At 37.5% G+C, this 23,802-nt stretch overlaps 1 protein-coding gene across 2 annotated transcripts in view; it reads left to right on the top strand.

Annotated features, from left to right (window-relative positions):
* The window catches only part of CFAP91 (cilia and flagella associated protein 91), a 99,023-nt gene that overhangs the window by 39,897 nt on the left and 35,324 nt on the right, over positions 1-23,802 (top strand). For both annotated transcript variants that reach the window (XM_046001512.1, XM_046001513.1), the window contains 4 exons: positions 12,302-12,479; positions 15,992-16,149; positions 18,492-18,674; positions 19,697-19,839. In XM_046001512.1, the coding sequence (XP_045857468.1) occupies positions 12,302-12,479; positions 15,992-16,149; positions 18,492-18,674; positions 19,697-19,839 (662 nt within the window). The remainder of the gene's footprint in view (positions 1-12,301; positions 12,480-15,991; positions 16,150-18,491; positions 18,675-19,696; positions 19,840-23,802) is intronic.

The following is a 23,802-nucleotide window of genomic DNA, read 5'->3' as shown; positions in this document are numbered from 1 at the left end:
CTGATATCATTTCAGTCTGCTACTCCTCCACCATCTTGCCTCTCACTCAAGATGATAATTTTTTAAAAAGTTTTTTTGGGAGGTGCCTGGGTGGCTCAGTCATTAAGCATGTGCCTTCGGCTCAGGTTATGATCTCAGGATCCTGCAATGAAGCACCGCGTCCGGCTTCCTGCTCAGTGGGAAGCCTGCTTCTCTCTCTCTCATGCCCCCTGCTCGTGTTTTCTCTCTTGCTGCCTCTCTCTCTCTCTCTCTCGCTGTCTCTCTCTCTCTCTCTCCCTCTCTCTCTCTGTCAAACAAATAAGATTTTATTTATTCATTTGAGAGAGAGAGAAGGCACAAGCAAAGGGAGGGGCAGAGAGAGAGGGACAACCAGGCTTCTCACTGAGCAGAGAGCCCAATGCAGGGCTCCATCCTAGGACCCTGAGATCATGACCTGAGTGAGCCAAAGGCAGATGCTTAACCTACCAAGCCACCCATATGCCCCATAAAGATGATAATTTCTTAAAAAAAGAAGCAAGTATTAAAACTCTATTTTAGGATTGGCAGACTATGGTCCAAAAGCCAAATTGGCCTATTACTTTTTTTTAATATAGCTTGAATGCTAAGAATGGCTTTTACACTATAAAATAGATGAAAAAAAAATCCTATTTTGTAGCATGTGAAAATTACATGAAATTAAGATTTCAGTGACTCTAAAGAGGTTTTATTGGAACACAGTGACACTCCTTTGTTCATGTACTGTCTGCCTGCTTTTGCACTTCATTTTTTGGAAAAAAAAAATTTTTAATTTGAATTTCATTATAATTAACATACAGTGTTATATTCATTTCAGCTGTATAAGATAGTGGTTCAACAGTTCTATACATTACTAACACTCATCACAATAAGTGTATTCTTTAATCCTCATCACCTACTTCCCTCCTTCCTCCCTCCCAGTAACCAGTTCTCTATATTTAAGAGTCTATTTTTTGTTTTTCTTTTTTTTTTCTTTGTTGGTTTGTTTTGTTTCTTAAATTCCACATGAGTAAAATCATATGGTATTTGTCTTTCTCTGACTGACATTTCACTTAGCATTATGTTCTCTAGCTCTATCCGTGTTGTTGCAAATGACGAGATTTCATTCTTTTTTATGGCTGAATAATATTCTATTGTGTGTATCTGCCACTTCTTATTTATCCATTTATAATTCTATGGACACTTGGGTTGCTTCCATAATTCACCTATTATAAATAACACTGCTATAAACATAGGGTACATATACTTTTGGAAATTAGTGCTTTTGTATTCTTTGGATAAATACCTAGTAGTTCAAGTACTGGGTCATATGGTAATTCTAGTTTTCATTTTTTTGAATAACCTACATGCTGTCTTCCACAGTGGTTGCAGAAGTTTGCATTCCGGGGTACCTGGCTGGCTCAGTGGAAAGAGCATTCCACTCTTGATCTCAGGGTCATAAGTTTGAGCTGCATGTTGGGTATAGAGATTATTTAAAAATAAAATCTTAAAAAAATGTTTTGGGGTACCTGGGTGGCTTAGTTTGTTGAGTGTGATACCAACACCTGCATCGGAGTCATGCTCAGTGGGGAGTCTGTTTGAGATTCTCTCCCTTTCCCTCTGACCCTCCCCCCCACTCACTCATGCACTCGCTCTCTCTCAAATAAATATATAAATCTTTAAAAAAAAATTTGCATTCCTACCAACATCAAGGTTCCTTTTTCTCCACATCCTTGTCAACACTTGTGATTTCTTACTTATTTTAGCCATTCTGACAGGTGTGAGATGATCTCTGGTGGTGTTTTTGATTTGCATTTTCCTGTTGATGAATGATGCTGAACATCTTTTCTTGTGTCTGTTGGCCATCTGTATGTCTTCTTTGGAGAAATGACTGTTCATGTCTGTGTGTGTCTGTGTGTGTGTGTGTGTGTGTGTGTGTGTGTGTGTTGAGTTGTAGAAGTTCTTTCTATATCTTAGATACTAACCCTTGGTCAAATATGTCATTTGCAAATATATTCTTTCATTCAGTAGGTTGTCTTTTAGTTCTGTTGATTGTTTCCTTTGCTGTGCAGAAACTTTATTTTGATGTAGTCTCAGAAGTTTATTTTTGCTTTTGTTTCCCTTGCCTTGGGAGTCTATCTAGAAAAATGTCGCTGTGATCAATGTCAGCGAAATTATTGCCAGTGTTCTCTTCTAGAATGTTGATGGTTTTAGGTCTCATATTTAGGTTCCTAATCCATTTTGAGTGTATTTTTGTGTGTGGTGTAAGAAAGTGGTCCAGTTTCATTCTTTTGTATGTAGCTATTTGGTTTTCTCAACACCATTTGTTGAAGAGACTTTTTCCCATTGCATGTTCTTGCCTCCTTTGTGGAAAATTAGTTGACCATAAAATTGTGGATTTATTTCTGGGCTTTCTGTTCTCTTCTGTTGATCTATGTGTCTGTTTTTGTGCCAGTGCCATACTGGTTTGATTACTTTGTAGTATATTTTGGATTTGGGGATTGTGACACCTCCAGTTTTGTTTTGTTGTGTTTCCCAAGATTGGTTTGTCTATTTGGAGTCTTTTGTGATTCCATTCAAATGTTAGGATTATTTGTTCTAGTTCTATGAAAAATACTGTTGGTATTTTGATAGGGACTACATTAAATCTGTAGGTTGCTTTATGTAGTGTAGACATTTTAACAATATTTGTCCTCCCAATATATGAACATGGAATATCCATTTGTATCATCTTCAATTTCTTTCATCAGTGTTTTATAGTGTTCAGAGTAGAGGTCTTTCACCTCCTTGGTTAAGTTTATTCCTTGGTATTTCATATGATTTTTATCCTTTGTGCTGTTGATGTGATATATCATGTTGGTTGATACTGAACCACCCTTGTATCTCAGGAAAAAATCCCGCTTGATCTTGGTAAATGATTTGTTCGATTTGGTTTGCTAATATCTGGTTGAAGATTTTGCATTTCTGTTCATCAGAGATATTGGTGTATAGTTCCCTCTCTGTCTTTCTTTTTTTGTAGTGTCTTTTTCTGGTTTTGGTATCAGGGTACAGGTGGCCTCATAGAATGAATTTGAAAGCTTTCTTTCCTCTTCTATTTTTCAGAATAGTTTGAGTAGAATAGGTATTAGCTCTTTAAATGTTTGGTAGAATTCACCTTTGAAGATGTCTGGTCCTAGACTTTTGTTTGTCAAAGTTTTTTGATTGCTGATTCAATCTCTCATGCTGGTGATCAGTCTGTTCACATTTTCTATTTCTTCCTGATCAAGTTTGGGAGGTTATATGTTTCTGTTTCTCCTGGGTTATCCAATTTGTTGGCATATAATTTTTCATAATAGTCTCATAACCCTTGGTATTTCTGTGGTGTTGGCTATTTCTCGTCTTTCATTTCTGATGTATTTTTGAGCCCTCTCTTTTTCTTTTGATGAGTCTGGCTAAAGGTTTATCAATTTTGTTGATCTTTTCAAAGAACCAGCTCCTGATTTCATTGATCTGTTCTATTGTTGTTTTTTTAAAAAAATTCTATATTTATTCATTCTCTAATCTTTAGTATTTCCTTTCTTCTGCTAGTTTTGGGCTTTGTGTATTTTTTTTTCTTTGCGTTTTTTTTTTTTTTTTTAGCTCCCTTAAGTGTAATGTTAGGTTGTTTATTTGAAGTTTTTCTTGCTTCTTAAGGTAAGCCTGTATTGCTATAAACTTCCCTTTAAAATTGCTTTCCTGCATGTCAAAGATTTTAGGCCATTGTGTTTTCATTTTCATTTGTCTTCATATATTTTTCAATTCCTCTTTGATTTCTTGGTTGATCCATTCATTGTTTAGTAGCCTGTAACTTAGCCTCTATGTATGTGTGTTTTTCCAGATTTTTTTTTCCTGTGGTTGATGTCTAGTTTCATACTGTTGTGGTTGGAAAAGATGCATGGTACTTCAGTCTTTGTGAACCTGTTGAGACTGGCTTTGTGGCCTAATATGTGATCTGATCTGGAGAATGTTCCATATGTACTTGAAAAAAATGTGTATTCCACTGTTTTAAGATGGAATGTTCTGAATATATCTGTTAGATCCATGTGGTCGAATGTGTCATCCATAGCCACTGTTTCCTTAATCATTTACTGTTTAGATGACCTGTCCAATGTTAAAAAGGATGTTAAATTCACCTACTATTATTGTGTTAGTATCAATTGCTCCCTTTAAGTTTCTTATTAGCTGCTATATATTTTCGGGTGTTCCCATCTTCTTGTTTGATGATCCTGTGTGATTATGTACTGTTCTTCTTTGTCTTCTGTTACAGTCTTTGTTTTAAAGCCTATTTTGTCTAATAAAAGTGGTGCCACCTGGCTTTCTTTCACTTTCATTTGCATGATAAATGCTTTTGCATTTCTTTACTTTTAGTCTGCATGCATATGTCTTTATGTCTGAAGTGAGTCTCTTGTAGGCAGTATATAGATGGGTCTTGCTTTTTTTTCTTTTTTTTTAAGATTTTACTTATTTATTTACTTATTTATTTGTTTGAGAGAGAGTGTGAGTTGGGGGAGAAGGAATGGAGGAGGAGTAAAGGGAAGAAGACTCCAGATAGACTCTGTTCTGAGCATGGAGTCCCACACAGGCTTGATCTCACAATCCTAAGATCACAACCTGAGCCCAAACCAAGAGTTAGATACTTAGCCAACTGAGCTACCCAGGTGCCCTGATGGGTCTTGCTTTTTTATTTATTCTGTCACCCTATGTCCTTTGATTGGAATGTTTAGTCCACTTACATTCAAAGTAATTACTGAGAGGTAAGTACTTATTGCCATTTTATTACTTGTTTTATGGTTGTTTTTGTGGTTCTTATTAAATTCCTTTCTTTTCTCATTCTCCTCTTTCAAGATTTGCTAGCTTTCTTTATTGATATACTTTGGTTCCCTTCTTTTTATATTTTGCATTTCTATTACTGGTTTTTGATTTGTGGTTACCTTTAGGTCTATATGTAACATCTTATGCATGTAGCAGTCTATATTAGGTTATTGGCCACTTAAGTTTGAACCCATTCTAAAAGCACTAAATTTTTATTCCTCTCCCCTGCCATATTTTAGGTATATGGTGTTACACTTTATGTCCTTTTATTTTGTGATTCCCTTGACTGATTTTTATAGATATACTTTATTTTATTAGTTCTGTGCTTCCTACTTTTCTTACTCTTGCTTATGGTCTTTCCTTTCCACTCACAGAGTCTCCATTAACATTTCACGTAAGGCTGGTTTAGTGGTCATGAATTCCCCCAACTTCTGTCTTCCTGGCAAACTTTTTCTCTCTCCTTCTATTCTGAGTGATAGCTTTGTTGGACAGGGTATTCTTGGTTACACATTTTTCTCTTTCAGCACTTTGAATATATCATGCCACTCTCTTCTGGCCTGCAGTGTTTCTGCTGAAAAATCAGATTGTTGTCTTACAGGGTATTTCTTGTATATAACTACTTTTTTTTCTTGCTGCTTTAAAAATTCTTTACCACTACTTTCTGTCATTTTAATTACCATGTGCTTTGGTGTGGACCTCCTTGAGTTGATTTTGTTGGGGGCATTTTGTGCCTCCTGAATCTGGATTTCTGTTTCCCTCTCCAGATTTGGAGAGTTTTCAGCTATTACTTCTTCAAAGAAAATTTTCTTCCCCCCACCCTTTTCTCTTTTTCTTGGATCCTTATGATGCAAGTGTTATTACACTTTATGGTGTTGTTGAGTTTCCTTAATCTATTTTCATTTTTATTATTCTTTTTTCTCTCCTGTTCAGCTTGATTGCTTTCCATTACTCTGTCCTCCAGTCACTGAAATATTCATCTGCTTCCTCTAGTATACTATTTTTTCCTCTCCAGTGTATTTTTAACTTCAGTTATTGAGTTCTTCATTTCTGATTGGTTCTTTTTTGTGTTTTCTCTCTTTGTTGTGTGTCTCACTGAGTCCTTCACTCTTTTCTCCATTTCAGTGAGTATGTTTATGACGATTACTTTAAATTCCCTACCAAGCATATTGCTTATCTCCATTTCATTTAGATTTCTTATGATTTTCCCCTGTCCTTATTGTGATTTTCTCCTGTCCTTTCATTTGGGACATATTCTTCTACATCCTCATTTTGTCTAATTCTCTGTGTCTGTTTCTTTGTGTTATGAAAGTCAGCTACATCTGCTCTTGAAAGTCATGGATGTATGAAGAGGTGGTCCTGTAGTGCCTTGCATTACAATGTCCCCTTTTCACCAGACCCTGGAATTTCAGGGGTGTCTTCTGTGCATGTTGTTTGTGCCCTACTATTGTGGCTGAGTTGTGTTTACCTTCAGTCTAGTCATCTGCAAAAGCTCTTTGCCTGTTGTGGGCAGGATTTGGTCCCCGTGTTTTAATTTTGCCAGTCTGGGATTGCCTTGAGCTTGAGTTGAGTCAGACCAGAGGTTTGCCAGAGCTTCAATAGCACTGAACAGCAAGGTATTCTTCCTGTATTGTCCCTTGAGATAGTTTTGTTGGTGAATGGGACCAGCAATTAGTTCAGAAATCTGCCCCCAGCCCACTACTATGTGTGGTTGGACTGGTATGTGTGGTTATCTTCCCCTCTCCTTGGGACAGGAATTGCTTGGAATGGTGGTGGCCCTTCTTTGGGCTGCTTGCATAATGCCAGCCTTGGATGGACTTTTGCCAAGGATGGTTCCACAGGAGACATGGGATCAGAGTTAGTATTGTCAGCAAGGTCTGTCTGTATGGACAGAGGTGACCTGCAGCTGCCTGGGACAACTCTGCTGAGGCCAGCTTTGTTGGAGAGGGCAGATCTGCAGAAGACTGTGGGGGAGTGTATGCTATTAGAAAGGTTGGTGGTGATTATTCCTGCTGTGCTGATTCTGGCAGTTGTCCATATATCTACACTGGAAGGTGGGGGTGGGAAATGGCCCCTGCCAACTTCTTTGTTCCTTGAGGAGTCTCCCAAAGATCCCTGCCCCCACAGCACAAACTCTGAGATAGTAAATAAACCCCCCCTCTTGTATATCCCAGATGCTTATCAAATTTCTGCTTCTAAGTTGAATCTCAGTGGGGCTGTTTGTTGTGCTGTCTCTTTAAGGGTAGGGGCTCAGTTTTCTCTCATCCTCCACTCTCCCAGAGCTAAGCCCACTGATTTTTTTTTTTTTTTTTTAAGTTCCAGGTACTAAACCATACTGATTTTAAGAGATGGCGAAGCTGGGCCCCTCTGCCTTTCAAAGCCAAATGTTACGGGGATTCCTCTTTCTGGTGCCTGGGGTACCTGGCATGGGTTCTATCCTCTTTGTACTCACTGCATTCTTCCCTTTGGTGGACAGTCCTACAGGTCTGTTTGGCTCCCACTATGTCTTTGCCTTTCCTACCCTCCTCAGTGTGGCCTCATTTCAACATATAGGTGTGAAGTCTGTTCTTCCAGTCTTTGTTTTTTGGTTTTTGGTTTTTGGATTTTTTTCTGGTTCTTTACACTGATGGGGATGTATCTAGTTGCATCTGTTGGATGAGACAAGCCTAGGATCTTTCTGTTCTGCCATCTCCCCACAAGTCTTTCCTCTACATTTTTAATGTAGTGATGATTAGGATGTGTTCCTGGCATTTAGCACATGGGGTGGGACTTGGGAGGTAGGTTGGCATGGATACTAAATATCCTATCCTGCATTCAGCAGTCCCATATAAGAAATAATTGTTTGCTCAGTATGGCAGTGATATCACTGATTGAGTGATGCTGACTTTTTGATTGAGAAATGCTGACTCAGTGCAGTAAGAGGGAAAAATTCAGGTATGAGGATTAGAAATAAAAAGCAAAACTATACTTGTAGACAATTTACTCATTTAGAAAATCAAATGAAATTACAAATTATCAGAACAAAGAACCTGAGTTGAAGGTAGGTGATTATGGAATTGACATACAAAGATCAATAGCTTTCCTATATATGAGCTATGTCTATAAATATATAAGATTATATTTGAAAATATAATCTTAAAGCAACAAATAACAACCTAAGAAAGTCACTTAACAAAAACATGTGTATAGCATTATGGAGAAAAATGTAAAGTGTTCGTTAAGCATGTGAACAAAGATTTGATAAAAAGAGGAGCATACCATGTTTATAAATGGGAAGACTCTTGCTTGAATAAATAAATATTATTTCTCCCCTAAACATTTTATACCTTTAAGCAATGCTAATCCAAATCCCTATTTCCAGTATAACTGTGTGTATGTAAGTCAGTATCTTTGCTCTTCTCGTCCCAGAAACCACACAAAAGCAATAAGCACAACACAACTCCCACAAGGTACACTTTCAGTGAAACTACAAAAAAAAAGAAAAAAAATCTGTGAACGACTACTAAGTATTTATTAGGACTATAAAAAGCAACCGAGATTAGGCAGAAACAATGTGGGAGGAAGTAAGGAAGCATGGGCTGTGGGAGAGCACCTGGGGAATCTCACAAGGCTTAAGGAAAATTCTGGGAGGCAAGTTTGGCAATATCCAGAAAAATTTAAAGTGATTATATTTTATGATCTAGCTGCTAGACTTTAGGTCCTTCTAAGGATCCTAGAGACATTTTCATATGGACATAATGAGACCAGTACAAGGATGTTTTTTGCAGCATTACTAGGTGTACTCAAAAATTGAAGCAATCTAAAACATCAATTTTTAGAAGATAACTTAAATTCTAGTTGAGTCCTACAGTGGAAGAATGAAATTAGATCTCTTTGTATCAGTGTGACTAGTGTCCCCAAGACAAAATTGAGTAAAAAAGCAAGTTGCTGAGTGATACTTATAGTAAAATATCATGTATGTAAAAATTAAAAGACCAGTGTTATATTTTTACTTATGTATAGTTCATTTTTTCCAGCTTTATTGAGATATAATTGACATATCATATAAGTTTAAGGCATACCATGTGATGATTTTATATATATATATTTTACAAAATGGTTGCCACAATACTTAACACACCCATCACCTCACATAGTACCTTTTTTTTTTTAAGTATGCGTGGTGAGAACATTTAAGGTCTGCTCTCTTGTCAGCTTTCAAGTATACAATATAGTATTTTTAACTATAGTCATTATGCTGTATGTTAGATATCCAGAACTTTTTCATCATATAACTGTAAGTTTGTACCCTTTGACCGCTTTCACCCATTTCTCCCACTTCCATGCCCCTGGCAATCATCAGTCTACTCTCTGTTTCTATGAATTAATTTTTTTTTAGATTCCAGATGTAAGTGAGATCATACAATTTTTGTTTTCTCTGTCTGACTGATTTTACTTAGCATAATGCCCTCAAGTTTAATTCATGTTTTCACAAGTGGCAGGATTTCCTTTTTGTATGACTGAATTTTATATATTTTATATTACATATAATAATAAAATTTATCACATTAAATATAGTCAGTATTAATTATATTAAATATTACATATATGATAAATTTTGTTATATCACATAGTAATCATATTTAATATGTTAATTATTTTTAATGTTATATAGGAATTATATACATTTATATCATTTTTTTACATAGTCATGTGTTGATGAACACTTAAGTTGTTTCCATGTCTTAGCTACTGTAAATAATGCTACAATAAACATGGAGGGGTACAGATATCTCTTTGAGATAGTAATTTCATTTCCTTCAGATATATACCGAGAAGTGGAATTGCTGAATCATATGGTACCTCTATTTTTAATTTTTTGAGTAAGCTCCATACTGTTTTTGATATAACTATAGCAATTATATTCTTGCCAACAGTGTACTAGGGTTCCCTTTTCTCTATATTCTTGCCAGCATTTGTTATCTCTTGTCTTTTTTAAAACAACTAACCTAACAGCTTTGAAGTAATATCTTCTTGTGTTTTTCTTTTGTAGTTCTCTGATAATTAGTGATATTGGGCGCCTTCCATGTACTGGCTGGCCATTTGTATATCTTCTTTGGAAGAATGTCTATTCAGGTCCTTTGTCCATTTTAAAATCACATTATTTTGGTTTTTTGATTTGTAGTAGTTCCTAATGTATTTAGGATATTAACCCCTTATCAGATGTATGGCTTGAAAATATTTTCTTCCACTCTATAGGTTGCCATTTCATTTTGTTGCTTATTTCTTTTGCTGTGCAGAAGCTTTTTGGTTTGATGCAGTCTCATTTTTGTTTACTTTGGCTTTTGTCATTTGTGCTTTTGGTGCCATATACAAAAAACCATTGCCAAGACCAATATCAAGAAGCTTTCTCCCTATGCTTTCTTCTAGGAGTTTTACGTAAGTATTTAATCCATTTCAAGTCAATTTTTGTGACTGATGTAAGTTAGGGATTCAGTTTCACTCTTTTACATGTAAATAGCCAATTTTTCCAGCCCCACTTACTGAGGAGAGTATCTTTCCCCCATTGAGTATTCTTGGCTCCCTTGTCAAATATTAGTTGACTATATTTGGGTTTATTTCTGGGCTCTTGATTCTGTTTCATTGGTCTATGTGACTCTGTGTGTGTGTGTGTGTTTTTTATGTGATTGTTTTTATCCCAGTACTGTATTATTTTGATGACTGTAGCTTTGTAATTTAGTTTGAAACCAGGAAGTGTGATGCCTTCAGCTTTGTTCTTCTTTCTCAAAATTGCTTTGGCTCCTTGGGAGATTTTTATGTTTCCATATTAATTTTAAGGTTGTTTTTTAATTTTTTAAAAAGATTTTTTTTTTAAATCACAAGAGAGGCAGGCAGAGAGAGAGGAAGGGAAGCAGGCTCTCCGCTGAGCAGAGAGCCCGATGTGGGACTCGATCCCAGGACCCTGAGATCATGACCTGAGCCAAAGGCAGCGGCTTAACCCACTGAGCCACCCAGGCGCCCCAAAAGATTTTATTAATTTATTTGACACAGAGATGAAAATCACAAGTAGGCAGAGAGGCAGGCAGACAGAGGGGGGGAAGCAGGCTCCCCACTGAGCAGAGAGTCTGATGTGGGGCCCAATCCCCAGACCCTGAGATCATGACCTGAGCTGAAGGCAGAGGCTTAACCCACTGAGCCACCCAGACGCCCCTGTTTTTTCTATTTCTGTAAAATATGTCTTTGAATCTTACTAGGAATTGTACTGAATCTGTGTATGGCTTTGGGTAGTATGTATATTTTAACAAATTAATTCTTCCAATCCATGAACATGGGATATTTTTCCCTTTACTTTTGTCATCTTCAATTTCTTTCATCAGTATTTCATAGTTTTTAGTGCATAAATCTTTTGCCTCCTTGGTTAAATTTATTCCTATTCCTATTATTATTACTATTATTACTACTACTACTATTATTGTTTTAAGATTTTATTTATTTGAGAGAGAGAGCACGCACGAGTGGGGTGGGGAGGGTCAGAAGGATCAGGAGAAACAGCCTCCCCACTGAGTTAGGAGCCTGAGGAGGGGTTCAGTTCCAGAACCCTGGGATCATGACCTGAGCTGAAGGCAGATGCTTAACTGACTGAGCCACCCAGATGCCCCCCATTTTATTAATTTTTATTCTATTATAAATAGGATTGTGTTCTTTATTTTTTAGGTAGTTCATTGTTAATATATAAAAATACAACTGATTTTTGTATGTTGATTTTGTATCCTGCAACTTTACTGAATTCATTTGTTAGTTCTGTTTTTTTATAGTCTGTATAGTTTTCTATATATGAGGTCATGTTATCTGCAACAGAGACCGTTCACCTCTCCCTTTTCAGTTTGGTTGGCTTTTGTTTCTTCTTTGCCTGATTGCTCTGGGTAGGACTTCTAGTACTATACTGAATAGGAGTGATAAGAATAGACTCTTGTTTTGTCCCTGATCTTAAAGGAAAAGCTTTCAACTTCACTGTTGAGTATGATGTTAGCTATAGGCTTGTCTATAGAGTTCATTTTTGTTTTATTTCTCTAATAGAGCAGGAGTATAGAGTAGTAGATAAGACCACAAAGGTCAGATTGCCATATTCAAATCCTGATTTCTATCACTTACCAGCTGTGACCTTCTTTAAGTAACTGATATTTCCTTGCATTTCAAAATATTGATTTGTCTGATATAGGGCATTCCAAGGTATGATTATTTAGTAGCTAGATAATATTCTTCAAATACTGTCTAGCATTTTATGTGCAACTAAAATGTCTTCTGGCCGAATAAGTTACAAGAGGCAGTACAAGGCACAGATAAGCTATGAGGCACACCAGGAAGATGTTTCCTAATGTCATTTTGTCTTGTCATCACCCTTGAAGTTCAAGAGAACAGGAACTGAAAGGGAATAAATGAAATACTGAAACATACATGAGTTTGTCCATATGCTTCTAAGGTGCTTTGCTTCATCATCCAGGTCGAGGGCTCCCGGCAGGACAAGCTGAGGTTGAGATGATAGAACGTGCCCGGGAGAAACGTGCTTGGGAAGCCACTCTTCCAAGTCTGAGTGACTCCTTCCAGTTTGAGAAGAGGAGGAGGATGATGAACGCAATGGAGAGGAAGGAGTGGGCCTTCAGAGAGCAGGAGATTGAAAAGTAAGTTCTAGATTACCCAAATATCTGCACCTGAGCTGTTGGCATAATGTAAATACTTTTTATCTGTAAAGCATTTTCCCAAATGTATGGGTTTAAAAGCAACCTGCCACCTGTAGAGAGAGAAAGTTGGGTTTCTGGTTCTTTTGGGAAAAATAGCTTTATAATTTTCTTCCTAACAATATAAAAATATATAATGCCCTCTTCATATGTAAAGTTTTAACTATGGAACCCAGATTTGAACAATTCCTCAAAACATCTGTGATTCTTCTCTTCCCTTATCTCTTTAAAGAAAATCTAATCTAGACTATCACAGAATCCCATTGGAATGCCTTTTGTTTTTTTAAAGATTTTAAAAATTTATTTGACAGAGTGAGCATGAGCAGGGGGAGCAGCAGAGGGAGCTGCAGGGGGAAAGGGAGAAGCAGGCTTTCCACTGAGCAGAGAGCCCGATGTGGGGTTCGATTCCAGGACCCTGGGATCATGACCTGAGCTGAAGGTGACTGAACCACTCAGGTGCCCCTGAAATGTTTTTCTTTTTAAATATTTTTAAACTGTAGTTCATTAACATACAGTGTACTACTGGTTTCAGGAGTAGAATTCAGTGCTTCATCACTTACATATAACACCCAGTGCTCATCACAAGTGCCCTCCTTAATCCCCATCACCTATCTTGCCCATCCCCCACCCACTTTCCTGCATCAACCCTCAGTTTGTTCTCCATTGGTAAAAGTCTCTCTCCTTTTTCTTCCCCTTCCCATATGTTCATCTATTTTGTTAAATTCTACATATGAGTGAAATCCTATGGTATTTGCCTTTCTCTGACTTACTTCGCTCAACATAATATACTCTAGCTCAATCCACTTTGTTACAAATGGCAACATTTCATTATTTTTTCACGCCTGAGTAATTTCCTATTGTGTGTGTGTGTGTGTGTGTGTGTGTGTGTGTGTGCCACAACTTTACCATTTATCATGAGTCTTTTGAACTGACCCTTTCTGCTCATTCCTAGTGCCACCCTCGGGATATCTTCAGATCCATCAGCCTCCTACCTAATCCTCTTATTCCCCCTGCTACTAGATTCGCGGTCAGGACTCCTTGGGTTCTAGTCATAGCCCATGGGGCACTTTTTATTTAAAAGACAAATTGTGGAATTCCTAAATTAAGAGATGAGCTCACAGTGCACAAATAACAATATGCTGTGGTACTTCTGGTTTTCAGTTATTTATCTAATGTATTTGCAGTAAGGAGGTTGTCCTTGGAATGTGTGAAAGGGATGAAACCCCCAAAATTACATCTCCCTAGCAATAAAGAAAGGAAAGGAAGGGAACTTGATAAAGTTGTTGTTTGTCCTAGGCTGAACTGAGGCACTTCACTGCTCATAGCGATGCCACCACAGCCCCTGACAGTGCACTTACACAAAAGAAAGTTAAGAACCAGAGACTCAGTGTGGTTCTGAATTCAAAATATGTTTATCTTTCTACAACACCTTCTATTAACCCTGAATCCAGATTGTGTGATGTTTTGGTAAAAACTTGCAATTAAAGAATGCAAAGGTATTGGGTATTGGGTGCCCAATCCTGTCTGTAGAAAATTAAACTTATTGCCGCAATTTGGAGAGGTATAGTCTTATCAGAAGGGCATTAAAAACATTTAAAATGTCCCTGGGTAGTTCTGTTTGGGGTAGGTAGAGATTTGGAAAAGTTATTGAGAGAAGGTAGCCTCTGAGCTGGGTGTTGAAGGGTGAGTAAGAAGCCATCAGTTAGATAATATTAGCAATGATGATGATGATGATGATGATATTTACAGAGCATGTTGCAGTTACAGAGTGCTTACTATGTGTTGGGGTCATGTTCCAAGCCAGTAGTTCTCAAATTGTGGTCCACAAACCAGCAGCATCAGCATTACCTGGAAATTTGTTAGAAAGCCAGATTTTCGGACACCGTGTGGACTCCAGATTATCTGATGCATGCTCAAGTTTGGGAAGTTTGGGAACTACTGTTCTACCATGTCGTCTGTATTAACTCACTTAATGCTCATGACAATCTTATGGGATAGAAATGATTATGTCCATTTTATGACTAAAGGAATTAAAGTTCAGTGATGAATTTGAGAATGAACCTAGGATTTCTAACTTCAGACAGAAAGGTGACTCTTTGTTTGTGGCTTATTTTTAAAAACACCTGTTTCTCCATATTTTTCACTTTTCACTACTTTCCCACCCTCTCCTGTAGGCTTTAAGAAGCTCCACCAGTATGACATGTTAGCTCTGTCTCTAGTCCTTTGAGTTGAACTTTCCTCTGCAGAGGCATCACTTTTCCCTTGTCTCTGTGGCAAATCTCAATCCTTGTTTATCCTCAAGACTAGAGTTCATGGCTCCTGTAAGGAAGACTTCCCCATCTTCCTGGATCCACTGGGAATCGCACTAGACATAGATGCTCTGTCATTTCTTCTCCCACATTCTTCATTCTTCTGGTCTGGTGTTTATCTTCTTGTCTTATAAAATGCTAGCTCATATGCCCGCTCCAATAGAACAGTGCTTCTTGAGAGAAGATGTTTTATTTTGTTCATCATTGTTTGTTTCCTGCCTGACATATGGTGAGCACTTCATAAATATTTGACAAATGAGTGGCTCAATAAATTACTCTATGAATTTTTAAGTAAGAGTAAAATGTTCAAATGTCTATTTTAGGAAGGGAAATCTTGACAGCTGTCTGGAGCAAGATTAGAAGGAGAGACTAGATTAGCAACTAGAGTCGAAGTTAGGAGAGGGATGATAAAAACATGAGCTAAGGGATGGATGTAAGAAGTGTTTTAGAGGAGGAATTGTTAGGGGAGGGAAGAAGATGTAAGAAAGGGTAGATTTCTGGTGGAACAAAATGAGTGGGGTTTGTTTGAGGTTGTCAGGGGCTAGCTGAAAATTCCAAGTAGACAGGAATTCTGGTTCAGAAACACCTGGGCCAGAGGTAGAGATTTTGAAGTCATGTGTACATGGTTGTATACACATGAACGAGGTAGCTAGCTCTAGGAGAACAAGATAAAGGTAAGGGGAAGGGAAACAAAGATTGATTGGGTGTCTATATATGTCAGACACTGGCATTTTCACATTTATTCCTTAAAATAGCATGCTGCTTCATTTTCTCTTCACTCATGTTACTTAACTCCCCGGCCAATACCTATGGACTGGAACTGTACACAAACATCTTTTGATGTTTGAACAACATTTGTTCTTTTAGGCCCATCTGCCTAGAGAGCCCTTTTATTTGACTGGCATACTCTTCTTCACCTTTCAGAACTACGCCCATACATATTCCTTTTATAGAGACTCACTATGGAGTTGCCTCCCCCAAACAGCCAATCCATTTGTCATACTTTTGCCAGAGCAGTCTTTTTAAATACATGAATGTGATACCAGCCCCAAGAGAGCATCCTGTTTATGACAGGTGTTTCCCTTCTCTCTAGTAGAACACTCTGAGATACCAAATAGGTCTTTATGTTTGGTGATTTACTTAAAGACTTCAGGAGATTCGCCTGGAAATTCTAAAAGAGCTGCTGAGAAAACGTGATGAGAATCAAAACGAAGTGAACATGAAGCACCTGAATGCCCGGTGGTCTCAACTGCAGGAAGCAAAGGAGGCAAAACTGGCACGGATTCAGCACACACACGTCTCAGGTAATGGTGTCATATGAACAGTGAAGAGAATGGGAGGGTTGACTTTGCTTTGAATCTTTGAGCAAACCTGATTTAGATACAATTCTTTCGAGTCCTAGTGTTATTAAATAAGTAAAGGAGATGAATTATTTCTCAAAAGTAGAAGAGTGGAAGAAAATTCCTCACTAAGAAAACCAAGTATTGATGTTCTAACAGGCAGTCCAGCTATTAACATTATGGGGTGAGTGTGTGTGTGGGGGGGTAAGTGTAAGGGGTTGGCCTTCCCATAGTCATGGATTGAAGTCCTGGATTGGGAGCCCTATTTCTCAGTCTTTTTTTATTATTGCTCTTAAATGAGACATTTAATCATCATTTTTCCTGCTCACCCCCTGCCATGAAATTTAATACCATAGATATACTGTATATCTGTTTGCATACTATATCTGTACATATAAAAAGAGCAGTCCGTGGATGATTAAGAATGACTATATCAAAATTTTAAATTAAAATTTAAAAAGGGGCATCTGCATGGCTCAATTGGTTAAGTGTCCAACTCTTGATTTCGGCTCAGGTCATGATCTCAGGGTCGGGAGATCAAGCCCCACGTTGGGCTCCTCACTGGGCACGGGGCCTACTAAAACTTCTCTCTCACCCTCTCCCTCTGTCCCTCGCCACCCCTCATCTCTGTCTCTCTCCCTCTCAAAAAAAATTAAAAAAATAAGGATTAAAAATTTTAACTCATTAGTATTTAACTTTATAGTTTCATTTGCTTAGGAACTTTTAATGTAATTTACTTTTAAAATTGTAATATTTCAATTACATGTGCAAATTAGCAATTTCTATGCCTAATAAATAGAATAATCACAATATTTAAAAAACCAAACTCGTTATTTTTCTACAAAAGTAGAACAATTATAAAAATTCCTTAAAATTCAAAAAATTCCTTAAAATTATTCTCGGTGAACTTAACTTTTAAAGTTTTCTTGATGTGAGAAAATAACTTTTAACTAGATGCTAGGTATGCATTTAGATATTGTCAACTGTTTCTTTTCAGTACTTCACAATAATAAACGATGGGTTGACTAGCTTGTCTATTGTATTCTATTCTAAAGTCCTCCTGTCCCTGTCTCCCACCCTCTGGGATCAGTCACCTTCCAAAAAACTACCTGCACACATAACTTTGTTTTAGGCTGTGCCTTTGGGGGAACCAAGGCTAAGACATTACTCATATGTCACTTCTTCAGTGAGGCCTTCAAGGACATCCCCCCCACATAAATTAGGTGCCTGTTATCTGCTCTCACTTATATGCCGCTGAACTTATTTTGTGTGTGAGAAGATAACTTTTAACTAGCTGTTAAGTATGCAGTTAAATATTGTCAACACTTTTTCTCTTCAGTACTTGATCTAACTAATGATGAGCTGACTAACTTTTGTAGATAAATAACAAACTGAAGGTTGCTGGAGGGGAGGGGTAGAGGAATGGGGTAACTGGGTGGTGGGCATTAAGGAGGGCACTTGAGGTAATGAGCACCGTGTGTTAGATGCAACTGATGAATCACTGACCTCTACTCTGAGACTAATAAAAAAAAACATAAATAACAAAATATAAACTTTTATTTAATTCCCAAACCCCACGTCACACACAGAAGTGTGGAGAATCAAACATAAATGCCCACAAGGCAGCAGTAGTACATGCAGGCGCCTCTTACAGTAAGACTTTGCCATCCCACAGTATGGCTTTGCACCCATCGTGAGTGCACAGTGTGGAGCCCTGGGGGGTGGATCTGTGATAGGCAGAGAGGTAGCACAACTCCTCAGCTGAGTAAACTCCCAGTGTGCACAGCTGAGCCTTTTCCACCTGATGGCCAAACAATTCTGAAAGTTCTAAGCTCGGATATATTGTGTTTTATTCTGTTGTTAGCCAAGGTAGAAGGAGATTATTGGAGAACCTGTTGTCTTCCTTCCCTTGCAGTTATTTTCCCAGGAGAAAATAATTCTCCAGAACTCCACTGACCATGTCTTTCTTGGTTACTTTGAGTTTCTTTCATTAGCTTGACAAAACTCTTCCTGAGTTTTTGTAAGTGGGTTTTTGTAAGCTCTTAACCTCAGAGCTTGGAATGCACTTATAAAAGACTTTTGATGAGTACCAACTGAGGACACTAACTGGCTCAGCTTCTGTCGCTCCCACTTGTCTCATGATGACCTGGGCTATGCAGAGGACAGACCTGGCTGCAGTGAGCGGTCATCATGAAATTCGGTCAGTTCAGTAGCTTCCCTGTGAATAAAAGTAGAACTGGCTTATTATTATGCATTTGTTCAGAACAACACTGTGAAGATAGTCACAGAGGTATGTTTTATTGTAGCAATCAGAAAACTTGTGGGAAAAAGAAAGAATATAGAAGGAAAGTTGGAGAGAAGAAATATCATCAGGGATTATTGTGATTATGCATCACAGGTCTATGGACCTCTGTCTCGCCTTGGTCGTTTCCCTGACAACAATTCAGAGGACTTTGTAGTAAAAAACCACTATCTCAACACCTATGAAGGTAAGCAATTTACATAATTACAAGTCCAGTATAAGAGGAGTATTAAAGTACTAAAAGAGAAGTATTAGACTAAAGGCTAAATAACAAATAAAAATATTTTCAAGAAATAGCAATGAACACATTTAATGTTATTAATATGAGTACATACAAACCAATAAAAACTCCTAAGATCCAAATAAATAAATGTTTACCTACTAAACATTTAAGCATGTTCAATGTCACAAAAATGAAACTGAAAAAGCTTTTACAACCAGGTTTTCAAAGTAAACAAGGAATATATCATGAAATCAGCCCTTTAAAAAGAAGTCTTAGTAAGCTAGTGGGCAAGGAAATGGGTAACTAGGGGTCAAGTTCGTGTAGAGGACTATACTTCTTGCCAAGTCCTGGAGAGGCTCATTTAGATTATTTAAATTTAATTGACATGTTGAAGCATATACATGGCCAAGATCATGAATTGATGGACACACTGTTGAACTTGTAGCTCTGGCTGATCATCTCCAGAGCAGAATACAATAAACTGGTATATAGCCACCAAAAATTGGTGGTCCCGTATATCATATGGTCACTAATTTTCTGTTGGTTATTATCATAGAACTTAATACTTTTTTTATAGGGAAAGACTTAATTAGAATGCATTTCTCAGGGTCCCTGGTGGCTCAGTTTGTTAGGTGTCTGATCCCAGGGTCCTGGGTTCAAGTCCCGCATTGGGCTCCCTGCTCAGTAGGGAGTCTGCTTCTCACTCTGCCCCACCCCTCTTATGTGCTCTCTCTCTCAGATAAATAAAATCTTTTAAGAAAAAGAATGCATTTTTCATTTTGTGGTCTAAATCACCAAGAACATGAGAACATTAATTATGTAGAAATTTGCTTTACATTTTGGGGCCACTTCAATTATGTGAGCCCTATCTTATCAGTAATTCTAAATGAAACCACTTAGCAAACAGCTACTAAAATTAACAATATGCTTTCAAAACATGAAATTTAATCACTGAATATGAAAAATATGTACCTTCCTTTCTGTAGGATTAGTTGAACTTGAGTCACGTCTCCCAGATTTTGTGACACAACCCCGAATCAGACCGCCAAAGCCAAAAGTCACTACCACGAAAGCTGGTTTTCTCAAGAGGGCAGCAAGGATGGACCAGGAGTTGGCAGAGGTTCATAAGGTATAAGACTTATTCGTAGACGAGAGCTATTAGTGGGGCTTTTGTAGTGACATACGTCATCTCCAAAACTGCAGTGTCCAGTAGTTCTCAGCACATAACTCTACAACTTTTCTCCTCTCCAGACTTTTATCTTCTGGAAGTTGCCCGCGCTGTGTTGAACCAATGTTTTTTCCTCGTTTCAAACTGTAGGAAAATTGTTGGAGGCTGTCCTCCCCATTTGCAGAAGTCATGTTACTTCCTTTTTGTTGTTGTTGTTGTTATCATGTTACTTCCTAAAAGTGGTTCTGACTTTGGATCTACAGAATAAAATCTGCCACTAAATTGAGGTGTAGCAAGTTCCTAGTATCAGGAATTACTGCTGGTTTTAATAGTGTAATAGGCCTCATTTTCTCCCTTTTAGATTTGTTACCAGGGCATCAGGAAGAAAGGGAGTCACATTCAAGTCCTTTCTCATCTGGTTTAAAGCTCAACTAAATGAGAAAGTGCAATGGTTATCCCCATGAAATAAGTACACAGCACCCCGCAGCTGTGCTTCCCTTTTGTTAGTTGGACTATAAGTGTACAGACTCTAGAATTCATGATTTATGATCATGTTGCTCTGTCTTTAGCATGCATCACAGTCACCTGGAGGGCTTCTTAAAAACGCATGTCGCTGGGCCCACCCCTCAAAGTTTCTGATTGAGTAGGTCAGGGGTGGGGCTGGAGTATTTGCATGTGGTACAAGTTTCCAGATAATGTGATTTTCAGAAATTGCCACTGGAGACACACTGGTTCATGATAAACTCATCATTGGCTCATGCATTTGTTTGTTCATTTGGTTTTGGGAGTAGCGTAAGAATCCATGGTAACCTATACTCAATATAAAAATTAAGACCTTGGGGCGCCTGGGTGGCTCAGTTGGTAAAGCGTCTGATTCTTGATTTCACCTCAGGTCACGATCTCAGAGTCCTGAGATAGAGCCCCACTGTGGCTCCATGCTGGATGTGGAGCCTGCTTAAAATTCTCTCTCTCCCTCTAACTCTACCTCCATCCATCCCACCAAGATGCACATCGCCCTTTCTCTCTAGAAATAAATAAATAAGGACTTTGACAATAATTCATGTATATCTATGTGGGTTTTTTTCCCACCTCATCACCCCGTCTCCATTTACCCATTCTGAACTCGGTGTTCATTATTCTCTCACTTTCTGTAAGAGTTTCTTTCAAATACTCTTTATTAGGGTATGGAAGTTCTCTTCTATTCCTATTTAGCTATTTACTAAAGCTTTTAATCATGTATTCATGCTGAATTTTATCACACGTTTTATCTGTATCTATTGAGGTAATTTAATTTTTAAAATTATTGAATAGGGAACATTTATGTTTTTGTTTTATTTTGGGTTTTTTTAAGATTTTATTTACTTATTTGACAGACAGAGATCCCAAGTAGGCAGAGAGGCAGGCAGAGAGAGAGGGGGAAGCAGGCTCCCTGCTGAGCAGAGAGCCCGATGCAGGGCTCGATCCCAGGACCCTGAGATCGATCCCAGGACCCTGAGATCGATCCCAGGACCCTGAGATCATGACCTGAGCCAAAGGCAGAGGCTTAACCCACTGAGCCACCCAGGTGCCCAAGATATTTTATTTTTAATGCACCGTTGGGTATTAAGGAGGGCACTTCTTATGATGAGTACTGTGTGTTATATGTAAGTGATGAATCGCTAAATTCTATTCTTGAAACTAATACTACACTATATTTAACTAACTAGAATTCAAATAAAAATTTGAAAAAGAAAAAAAATACATTGTTGGATTTGATTTACTAATATGTTTTTTAGAATTTTGATTCCATATTCATGAGTGAAACAACCTTATTTTTCTCTCATTTTGACTCCGTATGGCTTTGGTGTTAGAGTGATGCAGGTCTTCTGAAATGACTGCAGAGTATTCCTTCTTTTCTACTTTTGGAAAGAGTTTAAGTTTAAAGTGATCTAGTCCTTCAATTCAGTAGAATACTCATATTACAATTATCTGAGACTGATGTTTTCTTCATGGGAAAATTCTAACTACTTCAGTTTCCTCACTACTTATAGAACTGTCTGCATTGTTTTGGTAAATTACATTTTCTTTTTTTTTATTTCTTTCTTATTATTTTTATTTTTTACAGAGGGAGAGAAGAAAGGGGCAGGAGAGGGGCAGAGAATGAGGCAGAGAGAGAATCTTAGCCAGGATCATGCCCAAGTGCAGAGCCCAATGTAGGACTTGATCTCACGACCCTGAGATTGTGACCTGAGCCAAAACCAAGAGTCAGACATTTAACTAACTAAGCAAATCAGGTGCCCTGGTAAATTACATTTTCCTTATAAAGTGTTTTGTACCTACTTTTCGTATTTTTTGGTATGTGGTTGTTGATAGTATTATTTAAAATCTTTTTAGTGTTTGTGGTATCTATAATCATGCCTACTTTTTTTCGTTTGTAATACTATTTATTTGTGCTTTCACTCTTTTTCCTTACTTCGTTTTACAGGAGGCTTATTAATTTCCTTGGTATTGTTTTTCCAAAGAATGAAATTTTTACTTTGTTGATTTTCTCTGCTATATATATATATTTTTAGTCACATTAACGCCCATTCATATGCATCTTTCCTCTTTCTTTTTGTTTTGTTGTTCTTTTCCTTAAAGTAGTCATGTAGCTCATTAATTTTCAGGCAGTCATCAGTTTTATAAAAGTATTGAAGGGTAAGCATTTCCTTCAAAACACTGATTTTGGTATATTCCATTAGTTTTGAATTTATCAATATTAGTCTCTAATTTTTTAAAACATCTGTTATGGTTTTTGAACCTGTAAGTATTTAAGTTTTTAAATTTCCAAATATGCAGGAATTTTAACTCATTTTTGAATTAACTTCTAACTCCTTTGCTCTATGGTCAAGGATCCCCTATTCTTTGAACCTTAGTGAGGCTTGTCTTGTGAACTAGTATATGAGTTTACATATAAAATAATCTAAGTCCACCTTCAGATAATACTGTCACTTTACGTGCAATGTAGGTCCCTTATAGCAGATTATTCCCTGTTCATCCCTACTGTCCTGTGGCATTTCTGTCATTCATTTCACTGATCCATATGCTATAATAACCAATATATTCTTACTCTCATTGCTTTAACAGTTATATTTTGGATCAATTAAAAATAAGAAGAAATGCTTTATTTTACCTTCATTTATTCTTTCTATGGTACTGTTCCTTTATCGAAATGCAAGTTTATGACCTATGTCATTTTGCTCCTACTGGAGCAACTGGAGAACTTGGTTTACATTTATTATAAGGAAGGTCTCCTGGCAATAAACTCTCTCAGTTTTTTTGTTTGTTTGTTTTTTAAAGATTTTATTTATTTATTTGAGAGAGAATGAGTGAGAGAGGACATGAGAGGGAGAAGGTCAGAGGGAGAAACAGACTCCCCAAGGAGCTGGGAGCCCGATGCGGGACTCGATCCTGGAAGTCGGGGATCATGACCTGAGCCGAAGGCAGTCGCTCAACCAACTGAGCCACCCAGGCACCCCAATTCTCTCAGTTTTTGTTTGTCTCAGGAAGTCTTTATTTCTCCTGTGTGATTTTTTTTTTTTAGATAATTCACATACCATTAAATTCACTCTTTTAAAATAAACAATTCAGTTGTTTTTAGTATACATATACATAAGGTTGTTCAACCATCACCATTATCTAATTCCAAAACATTCTAATTATCCCAAAAAGAAACCCATACCCATTGGCAGTCACTCCCAATTGCCTTCTTCTCTCTATCCCCCAGCAACCACTAATATTTCTTTTTATGGATTTGCCTATTCTGAACATTTCATATAAATGAAATCAAACAATGTATGGCCTTTTGTATCTAGCTTCTTTAACTTAGCACAATGTTTTCAAAGTTCATCCATGTTGTAGTAGGTACCTCAATGCTTTGTATGACTGTATGATATTCCATTGTGT

The sequence above is a fragment of the Meles meles genome, chromosome 4 (genome assembly GCF_922984935.1).
Source record: "Meles meles chromosome 4, mMelMel3.1 paternal haplotype, whole genome shotgun sequence".
Classification (NCBI taxonomy): domain Eukaryota; kingdom Metazoa; phylum Chordata; class Mammalia; order Carnivora; family Mustelidae; genus Meles; species Meles meles.
This window is presented reverse-complemented; position numbering and strand designations above follow the sequence as displayed.